At 41.1% G+C, this 22,642-nt stretch overlaps 1 protein-coding gene across 18 annotated transcripts in view; it reads right to left on the bottom strand.

Moving 5' to 3' along the window:
- Window positions 1–22,642, bottom strand: part of kcnma1a (potassium large conductance calcium-activated channel, subfamily M, alpha member 1a) — a 131,880-nt gene that overhangs the window by 35,041 nt on the left and 74,197 nt on the right. For 10 of the 18 annotated variants that reach the window (XM_076743852.1, XM_076743853.1, XM_076743854.1 and 7 more), the window contains exons 6-19: window positions 19,514–19,589; window positions 18,808–18,883; window positions 17,455–17,625; window positions 15,761–15,852; window positions 10,133–10,243; window positions 9,894–9,999; window positions 9,473–9,555; window positions 9,323–9,392; window positions 8,405–8,560; window positions 7,779–7,888; window positions 7,529–7,597; window positions 6,197–6,208; window positions 3,148–3,234; window positions 2,989–3,065 (exon numbers count right to left, since the gene is read on the bottom strand). In XM_076743852.1, the coding sequence (XP_076599967.1) occupies window positions 2,989–3,065; window positions 3,148–3,234; window positions 6,197–6,208; window positions 7,529–7,597; window positions 7,779–7,888; window positions 8,405–8,560; window positions 9,323–9,392; window positions 9,473–9,555; window positions 9,894–9,999; window positions 10,133–10,243; window positions 15,761–15,852; window positions 17,455–17,625; window positions 18,808–18,883; window positions 19,514–19,589 (1,296 nt within the window). Of the gene's footprint in view, window positions 1–2,988; window positions 3,066–3,147; window positions 3,235–6,196; window positions 6,209–7,528; window positions 7,598–7,778; window positions 7,889–8,404; window positions 8,561–9,322; window positions 9,393–9,472; window positions 9,556–9,893; window positions 10,000–10,132; window positions 10,244–15,579; window positions 15,672–15,760; window positions 15,853–17,454; window positions 17,626–18,807; window positions 18,884–19,513; window positions 19,590–22,642 lie in introns of all 18 variants that reach the window. The other 8 variants (XM_076743858.1, XM_076743862.1, XM_076743860.1 and 5 more) reach the window with 3 other exon arrangements.

The raw sequence follows: 22,642 nt of genomic DNA, 5'->3' as shown, positions 1-22,642 counted from the left end.
ACTGACAATGTCTTTGACTTCTGACTTCACAAATACCCAGATTCTGGCCCAGAATTATAAGGTGTCCATTTCAGGGCATTCCTATTTGAAGATTCAACATGACGGCTGCCCTGATAAACTGTCTGCATGGGTTTGATCAGTCACCTCTCTCGTAATCCACCAAGGCACAGCATACTCAAACAGAAGCTATCAGGGCGCTATGTTGAATAGGAAGGATGTCCCAAAGAAAGCACCACTCTGATATATGACCCTAAAGCTTCCTTATTCAGCAAGAATGTAAGGACAAATGTTACTGTAAGAGTTGAGCTCTTGAGCAACAACAAACTCAAAATGTTTTCTTCCTTAGAAAGGCAGATTTTGTGCAGATCCCTCACCAAACCCCAACTCCACCATATCATGTAAAAACAAAATATCATCTCAGGATGATGAATCTGATTTACAGTTTTGAATTAACACACAGAAACACACCAATCTGGTCTTTACATTTTTGCTGAACAGGTTTCAGGGGACTCAAGTTTCCTCTACAGACATCACCATTTAAAATGTTGTATCATTGGACATGACTCTGGCACGGCATCGCCATCTAGTGGCAATCTTATATTATGACAATTACTACTGTGTATTGCTAGTGGACTTTTCATCCAGTGCAGTGACTTTAAAAAAAAAAGGAAAAGAAAAAGAAAAAAGGGCCCAACAACTGTCCAGACTTGAAATGCACAAAGACTGGTGTGACATTTCAATTCTGCGAGGAACTGATGCTCTCTGTAACCTCAGGGGCGAGGACCCAGAGTTTAGAAAGGGGCTGAGATCACAGAGAAGTGGGGCAAAGGGGAGACCAGATTGTTTTGATTGTGTTTTGGCAACCTAACTCGTAAGGATTTACAGAACTTCCCACAAGGACGTTTTCTGCTCTCTGGAAGTACAGCTACATACAAAACTTCCTTTGACAGAAAGCAGATCAATTTAAACCTCAGTGGTTCTTGTTAATTTTCTTCCCCTTGTGTTAGCTCTTCTAAATCTCTGATTACCGCATGACATGTCAGATTTTTATTACCTTCCTCTGAACTTCCTTGCAGCATGACACTATAAGGAGGTTAATCATGGGTAATGGCGTAAGACTTGCAGCATATTGGCTTCCACATGCCAAATATGACTTTGACGATCAAACAGTGAGGAAAAACTGCAGAGCTCACTGGCCACATCCGATTAAGTCACACTATTTTGATTGTCATTTCCAAGCAGTAAGAGCATCAGCTGACTAGGCCGATGATGAGGAGGCCTGACGCTGGTGTGATTTCTGCTGTTTTGGTTTTGGTCTGGTCTGAGCACAGTGTAGAAATGAGAGGCGAGGAGAGGGATGCAGAAGCTACACTGGTACATGCAACATAGATACAGTATACTATTTGCTGAAGAGGATAAAAAAAAAAACACTTGCACTGCACTCTGGGTAATAGTACACCCATTTTCTTTTTACTCACAATAAATCACTACCAGTGAGTAGTTAAAATAAAGTGGCGTTTTCCAATGGCAGCAGGGAAGGAAATACATCAAAAGTGTGTCACTGGTCATAAAGAAACATGGGAAAAACAACAGAAGAGAACAAAACATGATAGAACAGAACATACTATATAGACACCGACTTCCATTGCTGTAATGGAACTGTCATCTTTCTAAATGCAACTCTCTTGTTGGCAACAACTGTAATAAGATAAAACATAACGCTGTGTCCATCACAGGAGTCTGAGACATGGAGATATTAAGAAAGCAAAGAGAAAGCAAACAGTTTATCTAAATGAAGCTAGAGTGTGAAAGGTCTGCTGATTTTATTGAGCTGCGGGAGGAAAAACATGTCTGAATAATTGAAATGACACAGACAAAAGAAGGAAATGGTGGGTATCTATTTTAAAACCAGGCTCTGTCTGTATCAGGCTGCTTACTGTAATTGTCTGTGACCTTTTGTGGAAATATGGGAAATTCACCTGAATTATTTATCCAATGGCTAACATGTCCTGACAAGTGACTGCTGTACATAGGTCAGGTTATATTCATGAGCTGTTCCTGCCTTAATGGCAATGTTATGTCCGCATGAAAAAGAGTAGCGACCATCCACCTGACAGGGGCATTTGTGTATTGTGGAAAGTCTTAAATTTAACAGTTAACAACACATTATGTCTGTGACTATTCATATCATGTGTGCATGACCTTAAAACCCCTGAGAAGAGAGACTGAGCTCAGTACTCTCAAATACTCTCATAGAGGGCATTTCCATGTAATAAGAAAGTATTACAGTAGGTCACATCCACTCATATTTTATATACTGCAGAGCTCATTGCCTCATGCAGACGAAAACTATGAATGATACAAGTCTCTGTATTCTGGCTGCATATGTAGAATTTTAGCTTCTCATACAGAGTTGGGATAAGAGGTTACTGTGTAATTTTTATTGTAAATAATGTTTTTAAATGCTCCACATAGCAGTGGGACAGTAAGGTTTACAGTGAACACACTTATCTCACTGTATATTTTTGTCTTTCAGCTGTCAAATAATACAATTTCAATTTGATCTACTGTACCTTTCTCACTAAGTTTTACTTTATACTACATGATCTCCACTTGCATAAAGTTGTGATTCAATGATTAAACCAAAAGGAAACCACACTCAAAGATGACAATACCTATATTTCAAACTAGGAAAAAAACAAATCAGATATTGATTGATGATCGTACCATAATGGATGTTATGGAAGTTCAAATGGGACCCATAATAAACACATTCCTAAGGGCATAATGGTGTGACAGCACATATTACCTTTAAAAACACAGTGCCACAGTACAGAAGAACAATGACACAATGAGAGGTATAATATTAGTGTACACACTAGTACAACCTTAAGTATAATGAGACAGACAGACCCACAGGTAGGATTTGGAGTGAGAGGAAGGGAAGGAGGGAAGTCCACGGGGCAACATAAAGACGCAGCTACTCACGTCGTTTGCAGCCACACTTTTTGATCCGCTTAGGGTCTGTGATGTCGTCGTGACAAGCTTTGCAGTAGAAAAATGCTCTAAAAGTGACACAGTAAAAATGTTTAGCACTTTAAATACTCCGCCTACATAATCAGCCGCTCATCAGGATGGCCGGATTACCTCTTTACTTCTTTGGCATCACTGGCGATAAAGAATCCCAGCGTTCCCTCCTGCATCTTGACGTGGTTGCCCGGGTTGATGAGGATGCTGGGTAGTCAGAGAAATAGACACATCATGCTCATTAACTTCTGGACAACACTCAGCTCATGCACACAAGACGCTAATCAAGAGGAATGGTACACACGATTGTTGAAGCCGTAAATCGGACCTGCACTGCGCTTAACTGGACAGATTTTTTTGCGTCAACGCATCATCCCAGCAGACATTTTGAGAGCTTGCATTGCTCTGTTGTGCTGAATCTTTTGTGTTATCATAATAACAAACCTGCTCCTCTGTTCTGGCCAATTTGCTGATATGAAACTCACACGGATGGACAGAATGTACAACAGCATGATCGCACATTGAATTTTAATTCTTTTACAGAATGGTATTGGTTTGCCCTGGAGTGAGAAGGGGGACAGAGAGGTACGAGTAAAAGGGACAAGAGCGGAAAGAATTAAAATCATGGCCATGGAGTGGTTTTAGTCCCAGCATTCAAATAAAGTCATCTAGTCAAAACAAATGTCACGATGGCCACTGAGACATGGCTGTAGTACACAGAATGTGCAGTAAATGTCGTTATCTTGGTTAGTATTTGACAGTGGGATGCAAGGGAATGAACAGCTCTTTTTCTTATCGACATCATGCTGACTCTACTCAATGACTCTACTGTAGTCTATGGGATTGTAAGCAATTGGTGGAGTGAAGTCCACAGTTGGATTAAATCCAATAAAAAGCAGCAGCTACTCTGCTCTGTTGAGTTATAGTGTAAAAACAATTATGCATGTCCTGCAAGGCCAATACTGACTTAAAAATGTTATATTATGTGCATTATATTTATATTCAAAGGCACAGCTCTAATAAAAATGTATTATGGCATGATGAACAACAGCTGCACTAAAAATAAATATCATGGGATATAGTAGTTAAATCATTTTTATTATGAGTGGGATTCAATTAAACACCCTAGAAGCACTTCAGGCGACTGGCTGTATCATTCCCCATTAATTAGACTGAGACAAAGAGTTGACACTACACACACATACTATACGCTCACACACACACACGCACACACACCCTGGTCATTAATGGTCACCTGTGGGCAACAATCATCAATGATGTGAGTGTGAACTAAGTCAAAACACTGAACCCACAAACCTTTAAGGGTCACACTCCTTCGCAAGATGAGCCCAGATGAAAGATGACAAACTTTTGATTCTTCTTTTCTCTTTTAGTCCATTTTTGAAAAGTGCTAACTTGATTCATATCGTTGTATTTTAAAACGCTATTTTGTGGTGCTCAAGTAATTTATTTTAAAAGTGAATATTATCTGCGTCGACTCTCAGGAGTGAAGAACTCAGAAGAGCAGAGGTGAACTAGTGCATCTAAGAAAACATCAATCTTAATCCATCTTTCCTCTGGGCTCTGGAAAAGGCTACATTGGAGAAAATAAACAAAACTATTAAGGGAGCAATTGAATCCATATACATATCGGGCTGTGATCAAATTGCACCATTCATGCAGATCAGATTTTTCTTTCCACACTTTTTCATTGCAAGAAGTGAAATAGCATCAAACATTCACTCAGATTGAATGGCCCCCAGAGAAGTAAACAGGCATTACGCCTAGCATGCTCTTTAGTGAAAATAAATCATAGAAAACAGATCAAATCAAGACAGTTCCACAAACATTGCTGCCCAAATCTGAGATTTTACAGGTGCATCTGTCCAAGACATTTTTCTTCGGTCGGGTGCAAACTGGTGAATAGAAGCTTAGAAAGCATCAAAACCTCATATTGTGAGCAACAAGGCAGGCATCAAACACCTTAAGTGATAGTGTCATAGCATGCAGTTACCAAACAGCATGAAGAGGACAATAATCAAACAGAAAGGCATAGCACTGCAGTACAGGTATAGGGACAAGTATGTAGATGCAGACGGTTGCAGTAACTTCTGTGCAGTTGGATTGTTTCTCAAACACCAAACTGACAGGAAGTGACCTCACTTAAGAACATCTACTCGAGAGACGCACGAGCATGACTGTACAAAGTGGGTGAGACGCACAAAAATGCACACACACACACACACACACACACACGCACACCCATACACAAACCCTCCCAGCGTAGTCACACACGTACGCAGACGCACGTACTACATGCACAGATGGATATACGTTCAGCACTGAGAAAATGAGAGGGCGATGGAATGCAAAAGTGAAATGTGGGGCACTCGTGGACATCGTAGCCTACGGTTATTAAATTTCAGTTTGGATAAACTTAATGCTATCCAAAATCAACAGCTCCATGCCTTTCCTAGTGTGTTAAATGATGAAGAAAAAAAGAGAGCTTGGTGAGGTGCTGCTGGTGTAATAAAACCATGGAGAAAAAGACATGCTGTTATATCAGCCACTGCCTACAGCGATGGCAGATAATCAGTCAATTTACTTCAAGATTACATCAAAAATGTAGAACAACAGATTATCAGTGCTTATCAACACCACATCTGAGGTCTTAGATATGTGTATACAAACTCCTCACTGATTCTGAGTCAAAGAACCATGAAGTACTGTTCTGGCAATGATTTAAAAACACCATGAGTGGAATAATCAGCTTGGCAAAGCTCACATACAGTAGGAGAACGACTGAGCGACACTGAAAAAGAACTGAAAGTGAGAGAAACAAACTAAGCAAAGGACTGGTAAAGGACAAAACGGAAAAGATCAAATAAGAGGTAGATATGGAGAGGGTGAGCGTTTGGCCTTGGTACACCGACAACAGCAAAGACAAAGAAACAGCACTTCTACAAACACGTCCAATTTATCTATCCTCTCTCTGCCTGCAAAGAAGTTAGTGCATTAAGCACAAGGGACACCATAAAAGAGTTTAAAAAAAGAGGCCTGTGAGATAGGGTTTGGAAAAATATCCTTGGGGGAAACTCCCAAAGTCAGAAGCTTTAAAGTGGTGGAGATTGGGTGGAACTTTGGTAGTAAGATAAGGTAGAGGGCATACCGCTTTCGGCTTCTGCAAACAACAAGAAAAAACCTCAAATCAAACAGTTATCATGAACATAAAAGAAGAGGAGAATACGACTGTTACTAATCTGCCTATTTACTGTAGTAGATACGCCTTATTTAGCAGCAGGTGACGCAACTCTGCACAGACACACAATTCAGTCATTTCATGCTTGTCCGATGGTGAGGTCCTTGCACCTAAAAATAACTGTTTGCTAAATTCTGACTTGATGGTTATCTTTTGACAGGGACACCATTACACCTAATGGCACTGAAAACTGTGGCTGTAGGTACAAGGAAAATTAAGCCTTTGTGTGGCATCATCAAAATCATCATAATAAAGTATGCTCAAAAAAGTATTATCAGTATCTTAAACAGCTTGAAAGAGACCAAATGTAGCACACTGGGATAAATTCCATGGTGAGATAAAGATAGAAAAGTCTTCATGTCAAAAGAATTAAGTTCGACCATCATTTGCCATGCAACCTTGCCCGTACACACCAACATTTGACACAGGTGAATGGGGAAGGGGGGGGGTGGGATTTGGCAATTTGAGATTACTGGAAAAATAGTGCTTCATGTTGTTATTGGTGATAAGACCGACACTGATGTAGAGTTAGTGGTTATCATTCAGACTGAACAGGGACACAATAGAATCAAGTTAAGGAAACACATGACGTGAAATCTGAATGTGCGGCATTGATTATTCAGGTGTGAACGTTTCTAAACGTGACGTTGTTCCACTGCTGTTACTCATTTGAAACCACATTTCAATTTGAGCTTTTTAGCATTTTTCCTGCATGCCTGACAGGTTTTGTAAAAGTATCAGGCTTGTGGTGATGTAGTTCCCTCCACCAAGGACACACACTCAGTTTCATCAGTCCCATTTATTTGTTTGCCAAATAGCAGGATATCTCAAAAAGATGTTACCAGATTTCAATCACATTTTACGGACATGAGGCCAAGGAATGAGTTTTTGGTGCAGAACCAATTTCTTTTTTTTAATCATCAAGTTTTTTAAGATGGTGAGATTTTTTTGCACTGCTGCACTTTCAATTAAAAGTTCTGGCACACTGAAATAAACTGATGCTTCGTGTCATTATGGAAGGCACTGTGCATTTACTGTCTCAGAAACAGTTGAAAAGGTGACTCATACAGGTGTCATTCACCAACTTAATGTCATCAAATGTATGAATATCAACTGTGATTAAAGCTGCAAAGAGGATTCGGGGAAAAATATGAGATATTAGAAGAGCCACTTGAAGCAAGTCACACAGCTTTACCACAATTGTACCTGATTGTTAGTTGAAGAAAGATCCAATGTACCAACCTGCTCTCTCTCTGCTCAGACTTGTATTCGATGGCAATAAGCAACAGCTTCAGCTTCACGTAACACAACCTGTAACACACGTGCGCTCATTAGGGGAGAGCAGGATATGAGCAAATGAATGATGTGTTCAAACACCCTTGAAATTCACAACCCCGCAGTCTCTTTTTCCCTTTTTTTCTTCACTTCAGAACTGTTAGCTACCTACCACTGTCAGTGAGCTTGCTGAGCGTGGGGAAAGAGAGATACTTACTCACAGATAGTGGGGAAGGAGAGGCCCACAAAGGCACTGGACAAATACTCTGTGTACATCTCATTAGCCACTCCTTCTAGGTAATACTTCTGCCATGTGTCCTCCTCAATCTGACAAAAAACAAGCACGGAAATGTCACACGTGAGGATAAAAAAAAAAAAAAAGGAAGAAAAAAGCAACACTGTTTTCCTTCCAATAGCGGCCCAATGTGGTCTGCAGATGTTCCGCCGCACAACATCAGCCTGGTCATTATAAGCTGATCCATCATCTTTATGACATGAGAACAGTTCTTTGATAGAGACAAGCACCTCGTCAATTTTTAGCCACAGAAACACTGAACAGATTCCATATGAAATGTCACAGTAAAATATGACGTGCCAGGATGACTGAAAACGCTCTAATGGAAGTCTTTCTCTGGACAAAGATGTCAAAATTTCCCGGGGAATGCACTGCATTTGATAGATCTAGTCCATCCGTCAGCAGAGAACCTACTGTATCCACTTACTCCAGCCTCACCTCCAATCCCTGAATAAATCATCTAATTCACAAAAATGCATCCATATTACTTCAGTCTGTTCACTGGGAGCGAAGGAGACAAGGCGAGTTAATATTGTCCTCTGTGTTACCTCAATAAAGGACCTCATGGAGAAGAGGTTGGCTAGCATGGTGGACAGGCCCTGGGCCAGACAGCTCTGGGCAATGAAGCCTGCCTTCAGCTCCGCCAGGCAGATAGCATCGTCACCCTCCTTCCAGTTCCAGCTTGGAATGTTCAGCAGATGGGCCTTCATCACATGACAGACGGAGGAGGTCACAAGACACACAAAACTAAGAAAATGGTTCATGTTTCTTCAAGGAATACTCTGACTTTTCGGGAAATATGCGTATTTGCTTTCTGGCGGACAGCTAGTGTTAGATGAGAAGATGAATACCCTTCTCATGTCTGGATGATAAATACAGAGCTATAGCCAGCAGCCTGTGAGCTTAGCTTGAGCTAAAATGGCAAATGGTTAGTTTTAGAATAAGCATATTTTTACTTTTTAAAAATATTATAAAGCCATTTTTAATGTGCTTAGAAGGCAATAATTTGATAGTAAATCTTTAATTTGGCCTTTTTTAAATCGCATTTAGTTTTTAGCCAACTCCCAGGCATGTGTTCACATAGGAATCCTGTCTGTCATGTACAGAAACAATACATACAATAGTAATAATACAAAGTCCATGTTTGCATGAACTGTCTTTTCTTATGAAATGCACGGATACAGTGAGGCACACACGCCAGCAGGTGTTGCACCTACAATATCAAGCTTGAAGTTCTTCCCAGGTAACCCCTGCTACTGTCTTAAGTGCCAATCTATTATTTTCTCACTACAAAAACTGAGGTGACACACGCCATTCAAGAGTCAAAGGAGCAGCCGCTGGTATGACACATGTTGCTATGAATTATCCAATGATCAGTTAAATGACTACTAAACCACTGAACCTCCTCCCTTGCGGTGGAGAGCAGAGAGCAGTCTTATGTGTCACAGGGCACCAAAGCATCTTACCTTATTGTGATATTGTAGCATTTGTGTGATTATTCTGATTTTAGGATGGTAGTTCTTGATGGAAATAACCCTAGAAGATGAAAAAGAAAAATGCAAATGTTAACACCTTCATCAGTTTCCACTGGTTTCAAAGTCCAGCAGCTACAGTACCTCATGATGTTTGAGGCGTCTTCAGCATCAGGGTCTGCACAGTATTTGTTGGCAAGGATTAGGCAGGCATCTGCTGACTCGATCTATGCGTAAAGGACCAAACAAACAAATATGTTAAGAATATACTACATGTCAGTATTTATTAACCAGCACAGAGTGCTTCTGTCTGTCCTCATATAGAATTAAAGAAATTAGTGGGTTTAACCCCGACCAGTAATGGTACAATTATTCACACTGCTGATCAAAGGGCCACAGCTGTTCCCTCTGTCCCTATCCATTTTGCTTAAGAAACAAAAAAATGAAAAGGATATCCCTCTATTGCCAAAATGACTGATTTACTAAATGGAATACTGCTCTTAATCTGTCAAATTCAACAACTGTTCATTTTATGCGATTTCATCTCTCCTGTCACCGACTGTACCTTCACTCTGGCCAGATCATGAGGGTTGAGAACAGATCCCTGGTAGAACTCTACTTGGGTAAAGTGACGTTTGAACAAGGCTTCCAGCTCAAGATTAGGGGAAATACTGATGCACAGAGAAGAGAGGAGAAGGGTCAGTGCATGCATGGTACCGCACACGTATACAGGCTGTCTGCGTATTGTTTCAAACAATGTGTTCTGCTGACCGACACATGGTGAGGAAGAAGAAATTAACTTACTTATGGAGAAAAACAATTTCTACATTGACATCATCCCTGTCCTTGTGTAGGAAGTCTTTGAGGAAGTTGGAGACACTTTCGAGGGTAATATGACCACAGACCACAATATGCCTGGAAGGGGGGAAGAAATCATCTTGAGTGGGCAAGATAAATCACTGCAGACACTGGCATGTCTCCCAAAGATAATCAGTCAAACCAAAGCACTCTAACATCTAACTCAACTATAGGATGAAAAAAAAATCTATATACATGTCAAAAAAATGTCTTTTCAAAGCAAACAAGTAACTGAATTATATCTTTCTTGCCATAAAAGTGAATATTTTCCCCCATGTAATGAACGTGGTCAAATTCTGCACGACAAGTGCAATCAAACACTCAACTCTGAACCACTTTAGAAAATCTAAGATATAATCACACAGCCCACAGTGGTTGGATTGTCATCCGTTCTCAATATAAAAACTGTCCCTTTAGCCAAACCACCCCTTTGTGAGCTGAATGGATGTTGACAAAGACATGTACATCAGTATGCTCGTGCTTTTATACAGAACATTACTAAAAAGTTTCAAAGTGATTTGGAGGCCTGTGGTTGACACAAATTCTAAACAGGACCTCAGAGTACTTGACGGGTCCCCTGGCAAAACATGAGGTGCATTACAGTGGAGGGATCTGTCAGACAGTGCGCAGGGCTGATTGCAGCAGTAAGTACGACGGTAGATTGGAGCAATTTTTGCGCTGAGGTTGTGACCGTGTTTGTCCTCTGACTGCACTGTGGGCCTGAGTGATCAAAGTTCAGCTTCGCAGTGAGAGGAGTCATTTGGACAGTTTGGATGGAAGTCTTATTAAAACCTTGTCTGTCTCAACAACCAGACTTGTGGTGCTTCTGTAGATGTTACGTTTTAGTGTCCCAGTGTTCCTGCGTCACAAATCAGTCACTTTTCATGAAAATATTATTTTTGATTCATATTCTTTAACATTCACATTGAGATTTCAGGTGATTCTACTCCTTTAATGATATTCTAACACTGTTATAAGTCATTATAATAGTCATCATTAGCAAAAGTTCTTGTTATTAAAAACACTTAACAGTAACAGTATCACTGTAAATATCAGTACTCAACCACTGGATGATAGGCAATTTAATCACACTAATCTAGTAAATTGAGGACAATTTTTATGCTTCATTTGCACCGTGGCAAGATGAGCTGCCCTTCTGAAGTTAATGTTAAATGTCACCAAGTCTTATTGTCAAACCCCTAAATGAGAAATCCAAACATGCTCAGTGGAATCCAGGCCTTATATTGACATGGATTAGTGTGGACACTCTGCAGACACCCTGATTACCCTATAGAGACCTGTAAGGCAATCTGTGTAATGACAATGGTCTTATCCGCTACTTAGCAGCATGTGCCAGGAGACAAATGAACCACTTTAGGTTGGAGTGCTGGGACAGCTCTGCATTTAATGCTGTGCGTATTAGGTTACCCCGTCTTAAAATAAAAACACTGTGGTCACATTTGTTCCCTGTTCAAGTTCTTATCATCAAACTAGATTTGTTTCCTTCAGTCCTTCATTATAATCCCTTTATACACAATAAGGAAGCTCTGGCTAACACATTAACCTTGACATCTAAAATGTTATAGAACAGTTCAGAAATCTGACGCAGTTTGGCAGGTTTAAAGGAAACAGAGATATTTACTGATGTTAGATGAGAACCATAGTCCAAATCACTAAGTGCTCTCCTATCCTGTACCAGATGGACTGGGTAGGGCTCAACTGAAGTGGACTTGGCAAAGCAAAGTGACAGACATATTGAGAGAATGGCAGTTTGTGGATGTTGCGGGGCGTAATGGTCTTCACAGATGTCGCCTCTGTCCTTTAAGAGAATCTAATGAGCAGCCATGATTGCATGGTTGGCCAGAGCTGAGCAAAGGGCCGTGTGGTCTTTCGAGCTGATGAGCTGAGATGTCTATGGGCAGCCAGCAGTATTTGGCGCAAGATGTCTCTCATTTGAAGAGACGAAAAACATCAGTCATGTTTTCCTATTCCCAGTATCCAGATGCCCTTCTCCAAGGGCAGAGGGAATACACAGATTTATATGCTGTATCATTTGGTTCGTGTGGATTCAGTATTAGGTTATGAATCTCAGACACACACACACAAGCAAGTGCTAACTTGAAGGTTTAACTGCATGTACACAGGAAACACACACAAGTGCACACAATCGCACACCCGCAGGAGCCCATGTGGCGCCTGCCTTTCACTCCGAGTTGGCAATTTATCAGCAAAGCAAAACTTTCTTTCATGTTTTAAACTCCATTTTTCCCTCTGATCAAGCCACTAATTTGAGTCTCTGTATTTAGGATGGAAATATTTTGGAGATATTAAGCTTCACTTGATAGACATCATCAAAGTTGGCGTCCCTCTTCTGAGTTTTCCTCCTTTCCGTGTGCCAATAGTGGCATCAAACTGAACACTGTGATCACGGATGGTTAAACAGGATATAATTCAACCATTTATAATTGCTTCATGAACAAAAAGCCTTCCCTCTGGTTGACCTGATTGTTTAGTGCAGCTTAGACTATAGACATAACTAAAAAATAAATAAAATAAAATAAAACAATGAACAAAATAAAACAAAAAATAGTGCACTTTTTTTTTACAAGAAAAAAAGAAAACGCTACCCCAGAAACGGAAAAAAAATCTGGCACACAATCACATTAAATGCATAAGGGTTTTACAGAGCGTGCACACAAAGCATGCAGTCAGGAAACATCCCAGGATGTCATTGGGGATGCACTGAATACAAAATGAACAAATAGAGCTCAAACATCAGCAACAGAGGTCATTCACTTGATACTGCTCTAATCCTTAGGTCAGTGATGCAACTTACTGCAAGAGTCATCGTCAAAATGCCGCAGTTTGTACAGCTTAGTTCCCATCTTATTACTTTTCAGGGAATTTTCAGGCAACACTAAGTGAAATTGCATCTCCTGTAATCAATGAGAAGGATCTATACGGCCATATGTCGTCATTACAAACTTAAGAGTGCAGGCACACACAGTGCACTTTGTCTTTACAGTGCAATACCATGCAGACACTCTATGTAAGTGTTTTCCTGCCTGATAGTGTGGGAGTCTCTGGGCCTGCACGCCTCAAGTTGCTATCCCTTACAGAAGAATTTCAAAGGTGTACGCATGTCAGAGTTCAGCCAAGGTTGAACCCAGTTTCCCTGCCAATCCCACTGTTGAAACTGGGGCTAATGGAAACCATAGAGTCATAATGGAAACCACAGAGCCCTGGGTGCAGCGGGCGCCAACAGAATGCAACACTTGTCATTACTATATCAGCATACACAGACTGAGTGCTGTCACAGCACTCACGGGTGTATGCTACACTGCACAGAGTACTATAAGCAACACTAGCATGAAACAGAAATTTAGCACGGCTCCAGTGCGAGTCCCTCTCACTTCCAAATAACCTTTGAGGTCTGTTTTAAATGACAGCGTCCAGGCGAGATCAAATAAGGGCTGCATTTAAAATAGTTCACAATGTATCATGACCTCATTGTTTGTGAGCTCTGTAATCAGTCGGATACTTGTAATCTCCTAATCTCATTTCCATGATAGACTTTTTTTTTGTGCGCCGACAGCTGGTAAATGACTGAACAGCCGACGGCAACCCTAAACCCACATGACAAACCAGGTTTTGTCTATGTGTCAAGTCCTCTACATGTAAACACCAAACACATACATATCTAAGTGATCATGCAAAGAGCCTGGTGCCCCTCTAAGCCTGTGTTTGGTGGGTATCTTCTGATTGTTACCATATGTTTGCACTGCACGTCTAACCAGAAAAAGAAATGGAAGGGGGTGTGGAAGGAGAAAATAAAGTGTGTGGGAGAAACTATCCTTGGTCTTGACAAGGGCTTCTCTCAACACCCATCTGTGAGTCTGGGCTGAGGTCAGTGGCCAAACATAACATTTCATCAATCTTATCTCAATGACAGGCAAACATTATCGAACAAAGGCTTTTTTTTTTCTAATGCCTCCTTCTACTGCTGACTCCCCAGAATTCACCCCGCTGCACGGAGTAACTAAAACCGATGGGAGTAAGATTGGAAAAGAGAAACAGAGTGAGAAAGACAAGACAGCATAGTAGTAGATGTTGAGTGCCACAGAAGAAAAGAGGAGAAGGAAAAAGAAGTCGACCCTCCCTGTTCTGGACACACCACATTCTAATTAAAATCAGTCTGTGTGCTGAATATCAGTAAGGTTTGAGCCACAAAAAGGGGGGAGGGAGAACAGTACTGCACAATAAGAACTGTGGTAATCCTGTACAAACAGAAAAATGACCACAGTGTCACATATACTTCACAGTGCACTGGAACCTCTGCTGCAAGAGGCCAATGACACATGAACATAAATAACAAGAGCGTCTGGAGAAGAACTCCACAACCACACAGACACGAGAACCAGGCGAGCACCAAGACCCAAGCAGGCAAAGCAAGCCAAAAGCAATTGAGAGCCTCCAATGGGAGCCGAGGCATCCAGCATTCAGGGTGTGGGAGCTGACTGAAGATCAGGGCCAGAGTTATGTCAAGCATTGATGATGCGATGGGCTAGCGGTGACAGACAACAGGAAGATGGCTTTCTCATGGACTTTGCGATCCATGAAAAAGCCACAAGACTGCAGGTCATAGAGAACATGCCAGAAATGATGCAGTTAAAGAAAAGTAATTCCATAAAACATGCAAAACGAACTCAAGCAAAATGAAACAAGAAAAGAAATCGTATCCTGCAATAGTCATTGAGATTGATGATGCTTAAAAAAGACCACCAATAATAATGCACTTGCAGATGTTTAAATCTTTCTATTTTCTTGTGGAAAAAAATCCTTTTGAAGCGGATAGTAGGGGTTTCATGACTATTTTCTTTCATTTTGATGGATTATTTACTAATTCATCCCTGGACTGGATCTGAATAGAATAAGAAATGGGACAACACATAGTGCACAGATTTATTGCACAGAAGCACCACAGGTTAGTACGCTGCAAGTCCAAAGTGGAGTAGTCATGAAAGCTCTATTTTCCAAATTAAATTAAAGCGCAACACAGGACGTTTCAAGGAGGACAAAGAAAGAAAATGAACGGCACACAAATGACTTCAGGAAAGCTCTGAGAAGGACAGAAAGAGGGAGATGTAGAATAAGGTAGACAGAGAAAGAGGAAGAGGACAGAGAGAGGCAGAGAGACAGAGTGAAAGAAAGAGTAAAGGGGCATGGACATGTGTGTCCTAATGGCCAAGGTCTCCAGTCACGCAGTGTGACTTGACGTTATAAAATAGCTTTACTGTTCTAAAAAAAGTCAAGTTAACTAACCCCCAGTAACTATAAACTTCAGGGGGTGCACTTGAGTCACACAACCACACCTTGTCTGGATTTCAACTTACTTTCTGCCTCGTGTCGAGTTATAACTCCCTCCGTATTTCTTCCGATTAAGGATGAGAGCAGCAATTTCTGGCACGTAGCGAGCAAACATGGCCTACATGCATAGAATAGAAAAAAGAAAAAGGCATGCAGAGAGGGTTCTACCGCACACAGAAAAACAGCAGAACCATCTGGAATACTTACTTTCTCCCATTAACCGCACTATAGGAACCACCATATTTCTTGCGGTTTCCTATTAACTCTATGATTTCAGGGACGTAGCTGGCAAACATGGCCTAAGGAGAAGATAGAAGACAGAAGAAGAGACTAAAAAAGAGACTACTACGCCGCAGAGTGGGTGGTGTGGAAACTGGTGCATGAATCCAGATTTCTGAGGGGAGAAAAATATTAATTTGCCATGGAAATCAAGTTAAAAAAGACTCTCTCATTGACTGCAGAAACTTCAGAGGAATGAGAGAGAGCTTTATATACAAAAAAATATATGGTTTTTCCTGTTGAGGAAAAAAAATAGCCCCAGTTTTTAAAGGTTTAGGAACAGGTTTGGTTAGTGGGCAACAATTTTGTCACAGCTGATGAATCAGTCTGTGATAGCACCCAAATCCTCTCTGGAGAGCAGAATACTAAAAGCTGAAGGAGAGTAATAACCTATGTGCCATGTTTTGTCCAACAAACACAGATGATCTGGCAGGTTGATTTGAATAGGCCCACCTGATGGTCCACAGCTGCAAAACACATTAAGACTCATTTGTTGGGCTGGAAAATGAGCTGGATGCGTTTTGCAATGTTTCACAGCCGGTTATCCTAACACAGGGTCGCGTTGACATTTCCGAACTAACAATGGGGTACTCACTAACTCTACTCATCTAAGCTTACATCTAGGATACGTAACAAAGAGGCGCCCTTGTCCTTGTAAATACAACCTTAAATCATGCTTGGAAAGTGTGCCTATACATTACCAGGAATAACGTGAAATGAAGTGAGTTTAATATGATCCATGGCTTTAAAATATCTCCAGCCTGAAGTCATTATTTAGCCACTGCTGCTGATAGGAAGCAGGCTGAAGTACTAGCCTGAAGACTTCCAGAGCACTCAGCACTGAGAAAAACACAACCTATCACCATGGCCACAACACGGTACACATCTACACAGCTGCAGGCCATCAGTGCATAGTGATAGCTGTCCAAATACAGAACACAGTAACTGTGATCTGGCTATATCCTCCATTTTTTTTTTTTTTTGTAAGAGAAGACGGAGGAGGCAGGGTCTTCGGTGAGTGCTCACAGGTGCGTGCACCCATGCATGCTCGTGTGTAAGTTACTGTACTAGTGGCAGCCCAACAGGACGCTGGATCAGAGAGAGGTGAGAGGGAGGGGGTGGGATGGGAGGCTGCTGTTGCTATGGTAACAGTCAGGCTGGCCTAAGCCTCATCTCCCTGCCCCTGTGTTTGTTGGAATTGTGGGAAGAGACACGGGAGGAGGGGTGTCCTGAAACCGCAACTGCTTTTAAGAGAACAGTAACAACATTATCAGACAAGAGCTTATACTCTAATCAAATACAGGAATGACACATAAGGGGAGGAGACAAAGGAGCACATAGTACTGTAACTACAGTAGACAAGATACAGTAGGCTAAACAGAAGGAAACAACTACGCTATGACAAAGAAATAACCTGTGCTTGTACAGGCAACATAGTTCTAACATTTCAAAAAGAGCACAATGCTGAAACATCATAAAATATACAGAATAATCATAGTATTTAAATTCAGTTTTCTTCCATTTATTATTTCATCTGTCATTTTCCACAGTCTACTGATGGGGGCAGGCAGGATGTAGGAAGGGGTGAGGGGAGTAAGGGAGAAAGAAATGCCTGATTTTACCAAACCACCAAGGATGAAGAAGACCATAAACAGGCGCCCCAAGGTGGTTTTTGCATAGACATCCCCATAGCCCACTGTAGACATCGTCACCATCAGCAAATAGACACATTCCCAATAGGAAAGTGACTGGGAATTCTGGAAGTTTTCCCAAGGATCCCCTGAGTTTTCCACCTAAAATGGCAAAGGGAGAGGAAGGGAAGGACAATTAGACGTGACTCTAACCACAAATTTGTAAACAGGGTTTTGCGTGGAGAAACTGTTTAATCAAGTTTGATTAAATCCAGCCTGAAGGGCTCACGCGTTCATCTCTGTTGAGTCACACAGCACATTTTTCTATATTGAGCTTAGGCTACCATCTAGTGGTAAAACAGTGTAACGCTGTACTGAAATGTTGAGCTGTTGACAAGAAGTCACACTGCAGCAAATGCACAGTCCATATTATATGTAAAATTATGACACACAACTCAACTCATTGAGGGTTATTTTAGAAATTATTTTTCACAATAGGACAGCCTGACTGTAGATAATGACAGGATATATGGGGTGAGAGGAGATACGGGGAATTGCAGTTGCATGATGGATGTCTTAGAGTACTCGGCCATCATGACACCCACCCTGTATTTTCATAAACTAATCATGTCTCTTTCCAATAAATCAGTCTTTGATTTAAAGTCACAGGAAGTTTCCGCATTAAAAGCTGCATTCGGCCTCTCAAATCTTAACTTTGAAAGTCTCAATCGGTCTTTCTGATTTATTTACACATTAACTGGTGATTGTTTGCCTTCAGCTGACCATGATTTACCCTTATTCTAGTTTCTACTTCTACTAACAGATCGGTATCAGCTCCAGTACTGACCCTATTCAGCAGTTTTAATACAGTTCCTCCATCAATGTCATTGTAAAATTCAGTGCCTCTGCTAGGAGTCCTTCAATCATTGCTAATAGTCTACTAATTTTTAGTGCCACAGCAACTTCTGGCCTCATGTTAGTGCAAAATAATGATGATTAGTAAGTGTACGAAATGTCAATTTGCTGCTCACTATTGAGTAAACTATTGAGTGAGCAAAGAAGATTCAGACACTGACAGTGATTCCAGTGCTGTGTACTGGCTGGGACCATCAGTTAAGTTACTGGAATCAGTAAAAAGTTGGATCAGTGTATCCCTATATGGAAGAAAAATGTTATACAATATCCTGTCTGCAGTTTTTCAGTTAGCTAATTGTGGGAAGATAATAAATTAAACTACTGGTTTTGGAAAAGTGCTGCATGTCACAGTAACAGTTAGCTAGAGTAACTTTCTTCACTGGCTTATTAATCACTAGACCCCACTGGCTCGCACATCTGTCCACTTACCAAATGTATGAATCCAGCAGCTGTGAGCCATGTGCTTATGAAGATTGAACACAGGTTCACCAGCTTGATGGAATTGCTGGGTAGAAGAAGAAGAACCATAAAAACCATTAGGCCACAATGACAGAAAACATAGAATCATAAAAGTAACAGCAGGGAGAGTTAAGGTGAGACTTAAATAGATTGTGGGCATAATAATAAATAAAAAAAATAGGGAAAATTTACTATAAAAATGATGAAAAGGGGCATAAAAGCCCAATGATGTACAGAATATATGGAATAAATGCTTAAACCACACACATAAAACATCAATATGAACTTAAACATAGAGGTCGAAAAAAGTTCCAAACAATCTGTTTCCTGACAAAGGTTTTACCAAGTGTTCCCGAGCCCATGTTGTAGTATCATTTATACATTCATGTGTTCACAAGGTGGTGAACCTCGCTCCATCCTTGCGTGTGAACGTCTGAGCCTATCGAGGAGGCTCCTTTGATGCCCAATCATGATACTATCACCTGGTACCATTGAACCTGCCTTTGGTTGCTCCAGTCCCAACTTAACTGTAATGTTTTTGTACGGCTTTCAATTGAGTACATGTCAAAACGTATGATCACGTATTGGGGTCGTAAAATTATGATAGGACATGAAGTTTAACGCAGGGTTAAGCAACTGATGGGTGATGAATGAATGAGAAAGGCTTTATTCTTACCTCGTTTTCAAGATATTTAAAAACTGTAAGATTTCCGAGAACTGTATCAATCTCAGCGCTCTCAGGAATCTTAAACCTGCGAGAAAAAGAAAAGACAGTGACACAGAAAGAGATTAGCATCAATTATATCCACGAATTTATCCATAGGTGTTTTCTAAAATATCTTTACAGTGGCAGCAGAGAAATATAAGAGTGGCAGCTGTGAAAAGAGACAATGAAATGAAGACAACATTCAGCCAGGTAGTGTGATCCAAATGTTTTTCTGCAGCACTTAAGCACAGTACCACACAATGCAAAATTTAGTCCGTGAGATACAAGAAGCTGATACTGAAACACTTTCCTCTCGATGATGTGTTAGAATTATTTATGCATTCAAACAAGTTGGGAGGAAAATTATGTGGCCTACTTTACACGAGCCTCAGTCTGTATCCAAGAGCAGCTCGCTTAGGGATTACAGAACAATGCGACACCTGCCTCATTGTCTTTTTACATAACACGACTCGTCCCATGGCACGTGTGTGCGCTCATGTGTGCCAGTTTGTGTGACAAAAAGTGATGTGAATTCTCTGCAATCGGTTTACTCCGTGCAATTACGGCACAGTGGGCACACACTTGTCATCAAACATGTTTCAAAGACCAACCGACTCTAGAATAAGTGTCAAGCTTGGGTTGATAAAAGAAATCTGCGCACACCTCCCGATGATGCATGTAAGTACACCCTTACCCCAGTTGGAGAGGATGCGTAAACAGGACCACACTGAATGATACAGTCCTGTCTGCCTCTCTTTGTCCTCCTGTCCATGATGGCCCTGCCTCACCCTGTACCCGTTTTGAAAAAGATCGCCACAGGACTTCTTTCGCCTCCACGTCTCTCGGAGGGTCTCCAAATCAGCATCGCTGTGCGTACGTCGGTACACAAGCAGCTTAGGAGGAATCATTGTGTTAAACTAAATCCCGTCCAAGGAATTCCTTTTTCTTCTTTCCAAGATGGGAATTAAAAAATCGTTGAGCCAAAAATATTTGGGGCCCACAATCTCAAGCTCACCTCCGGAAAATGTCAAGAGATAATTCCCTGTGAAAGCAAAAAAGGAAGCGAGACGTTTACTTTGCTGTAAAAAGCTAATCTTTGATAAGACACCACCAACGTAAAAAAGGTTCCTTGTAAAGCAAGTACCTCTAAATACTGTTACATCGATGGTCACTGCTGCAGACAGATGAGACAGCTAGGACTGTATTGTTTGTCTAATCATGTCACTCTTGCCAGGGACTGTGTCTCTGTGTGCACAATGTCAGCTCTAATATAGGTGGGTGGTTTTTTTTTCTTTTTTTTTTCATTTTGTTACAGTGCCTTTAATCCTCACAACCCAAACAGATTTACCTTTCACATGCCCCTTTCCCTGCTTTACTATTAACCCTTGTGACGGTTTGTCACCATCGACAAACAACTGTGTGAAGCTATTTTCTAAAAAATAATAATAAAAAAAAAAAAAGAAAAGTCTGAACCCAGACAGGGATTATCAGAAATGAAAATTATACAGAACTAAAACATATAATCCTGACTTGAAAATGAACAACTCTACGGCAAAGAGCTGCTGTCACTGGACAATTCAGGGCTCGTTTCAACTACAGTGAGATCAGATTTTGTCCGATATGGAAAAACTTCTGTCATATTAGGGATCCAATCTTTACTAAAAAACCTAAAGAATTTAAATTTTAGAGGAGTAATACCTTCTAGTCAACCTGGCATGCCAGATGGTTGGTTACACAAACCCATCTGGGAAGTTATCCTTGGAAACTGGTGACTGGTGATTGGATGAACCATTCGTCTATCACCGTCTATCATGGGCTACCTTCGACCAATCAGATCAACTAATCATATGATGTAGGCAGACATTTGCCAAAGCCAGTCCGCAGAAGAGCATCTTTCGCATCGAGAAAAGACTTCTGTGTTGTTCTTTTCTCTTCTTTCAATGAAATTCAAAGAAATACTCTCCAGCTCTAAAGAGGTTAGCCTGGATGCTAACCTCTTTAGAGCTGGTTAGTAACACAATATTACTGAGCAGCAGCTGAGAGGTGTAAAAAGTGAAGGCGTCAGAATGTGCTTCTCGGATCGTCAAACAGCAGCCCTCACACCATTCTGGCATTTCAATTTGGGGATGGGTGAGAGTTCATGTGACTATTTTTGTACCTTTCCTCAACAAACAATCCAACAATTACACCAGCTTCATACAGACACCAGCCAGATGTGCAAACATGAGAAACTACGCAGGGTTTCAACTTCTCTCTCAAGCTCACAACTACTTCTGCCACATTTTATGCCTTTGAGGAGAGACTGTGCCAAAGTGTGCAGCATTGTCCCCATTTGTACAATTTCTCATCCCTCTCTGTGACTACAGGTGTTTCATCCTGCCTTCAAGTGTGTGTGCACCATGCATTCAACACTTTGTGGGACAAATATCTGTTTACACCATCATATCTGAGGACTTACCTCCCAACTGGGAACAAAAATAACTGTCATGGTACAAATTTGCTTGTGTTTGTGCGAGCATGTGATGAAAAACTCTCAATGAAATTCTGCTCCCTTCAACACGTGTTCATGTATGAGAAAATCTCTTCCCCAAACATGGCAAAGCCTCTTGCACACACAAGTGTCAGCCGGCCAGATGCTCATTCAAAAAGGGTTTTTCTGATCTGTGCCCACTCTTACTTCATTGAGGATTTGCAAGCAAGAGCATGGCCTCTGTGTCACATGTTCTGGCAGAGCAGCCCACTGGGACCTTTTATCAATCAGCAGTCTGGGATGGTTCATCTGGGATAATACTGACAGTCAACCCAGCCAGGATTAGATTATACGAAGCCATGCAGCACTAAACACACACACACACACACACACACACACACACACACACACACACACACACACACACACACACACTGCTAGTGTACAGAGAGCTGGTTCTTACTAGCAATTTGTGCTAGATGGACAGCACATATATATTAATGTACACATTTAACACCAACAAGACATTTTTGCTGGACTGTAACTATAACTCAACTCATTGCCTCTACAATGACACGTGAGCAGCCCGGCTACAGCAAAGAGGCTTAAACTTCCCACAAATTAGTTTC

Source organism: Chaetodon auriga, chromosome 11 (assembly GCF_051107435.1).
Source record: "Chaetodon auriga isolate fChaAug3 chromosome 11, fChaAug3.hap1, whole genome shotgun sequence".
NCBI lineage: Eukaryota > Metazoa > Chordata > Actinopteri > Chaetodontiformes > Chaetodontidae > Chaetodon > Chaetodon auriga.
This window is presented reverse-complemented; position numbering and strand designations above follow the sequence as displayed.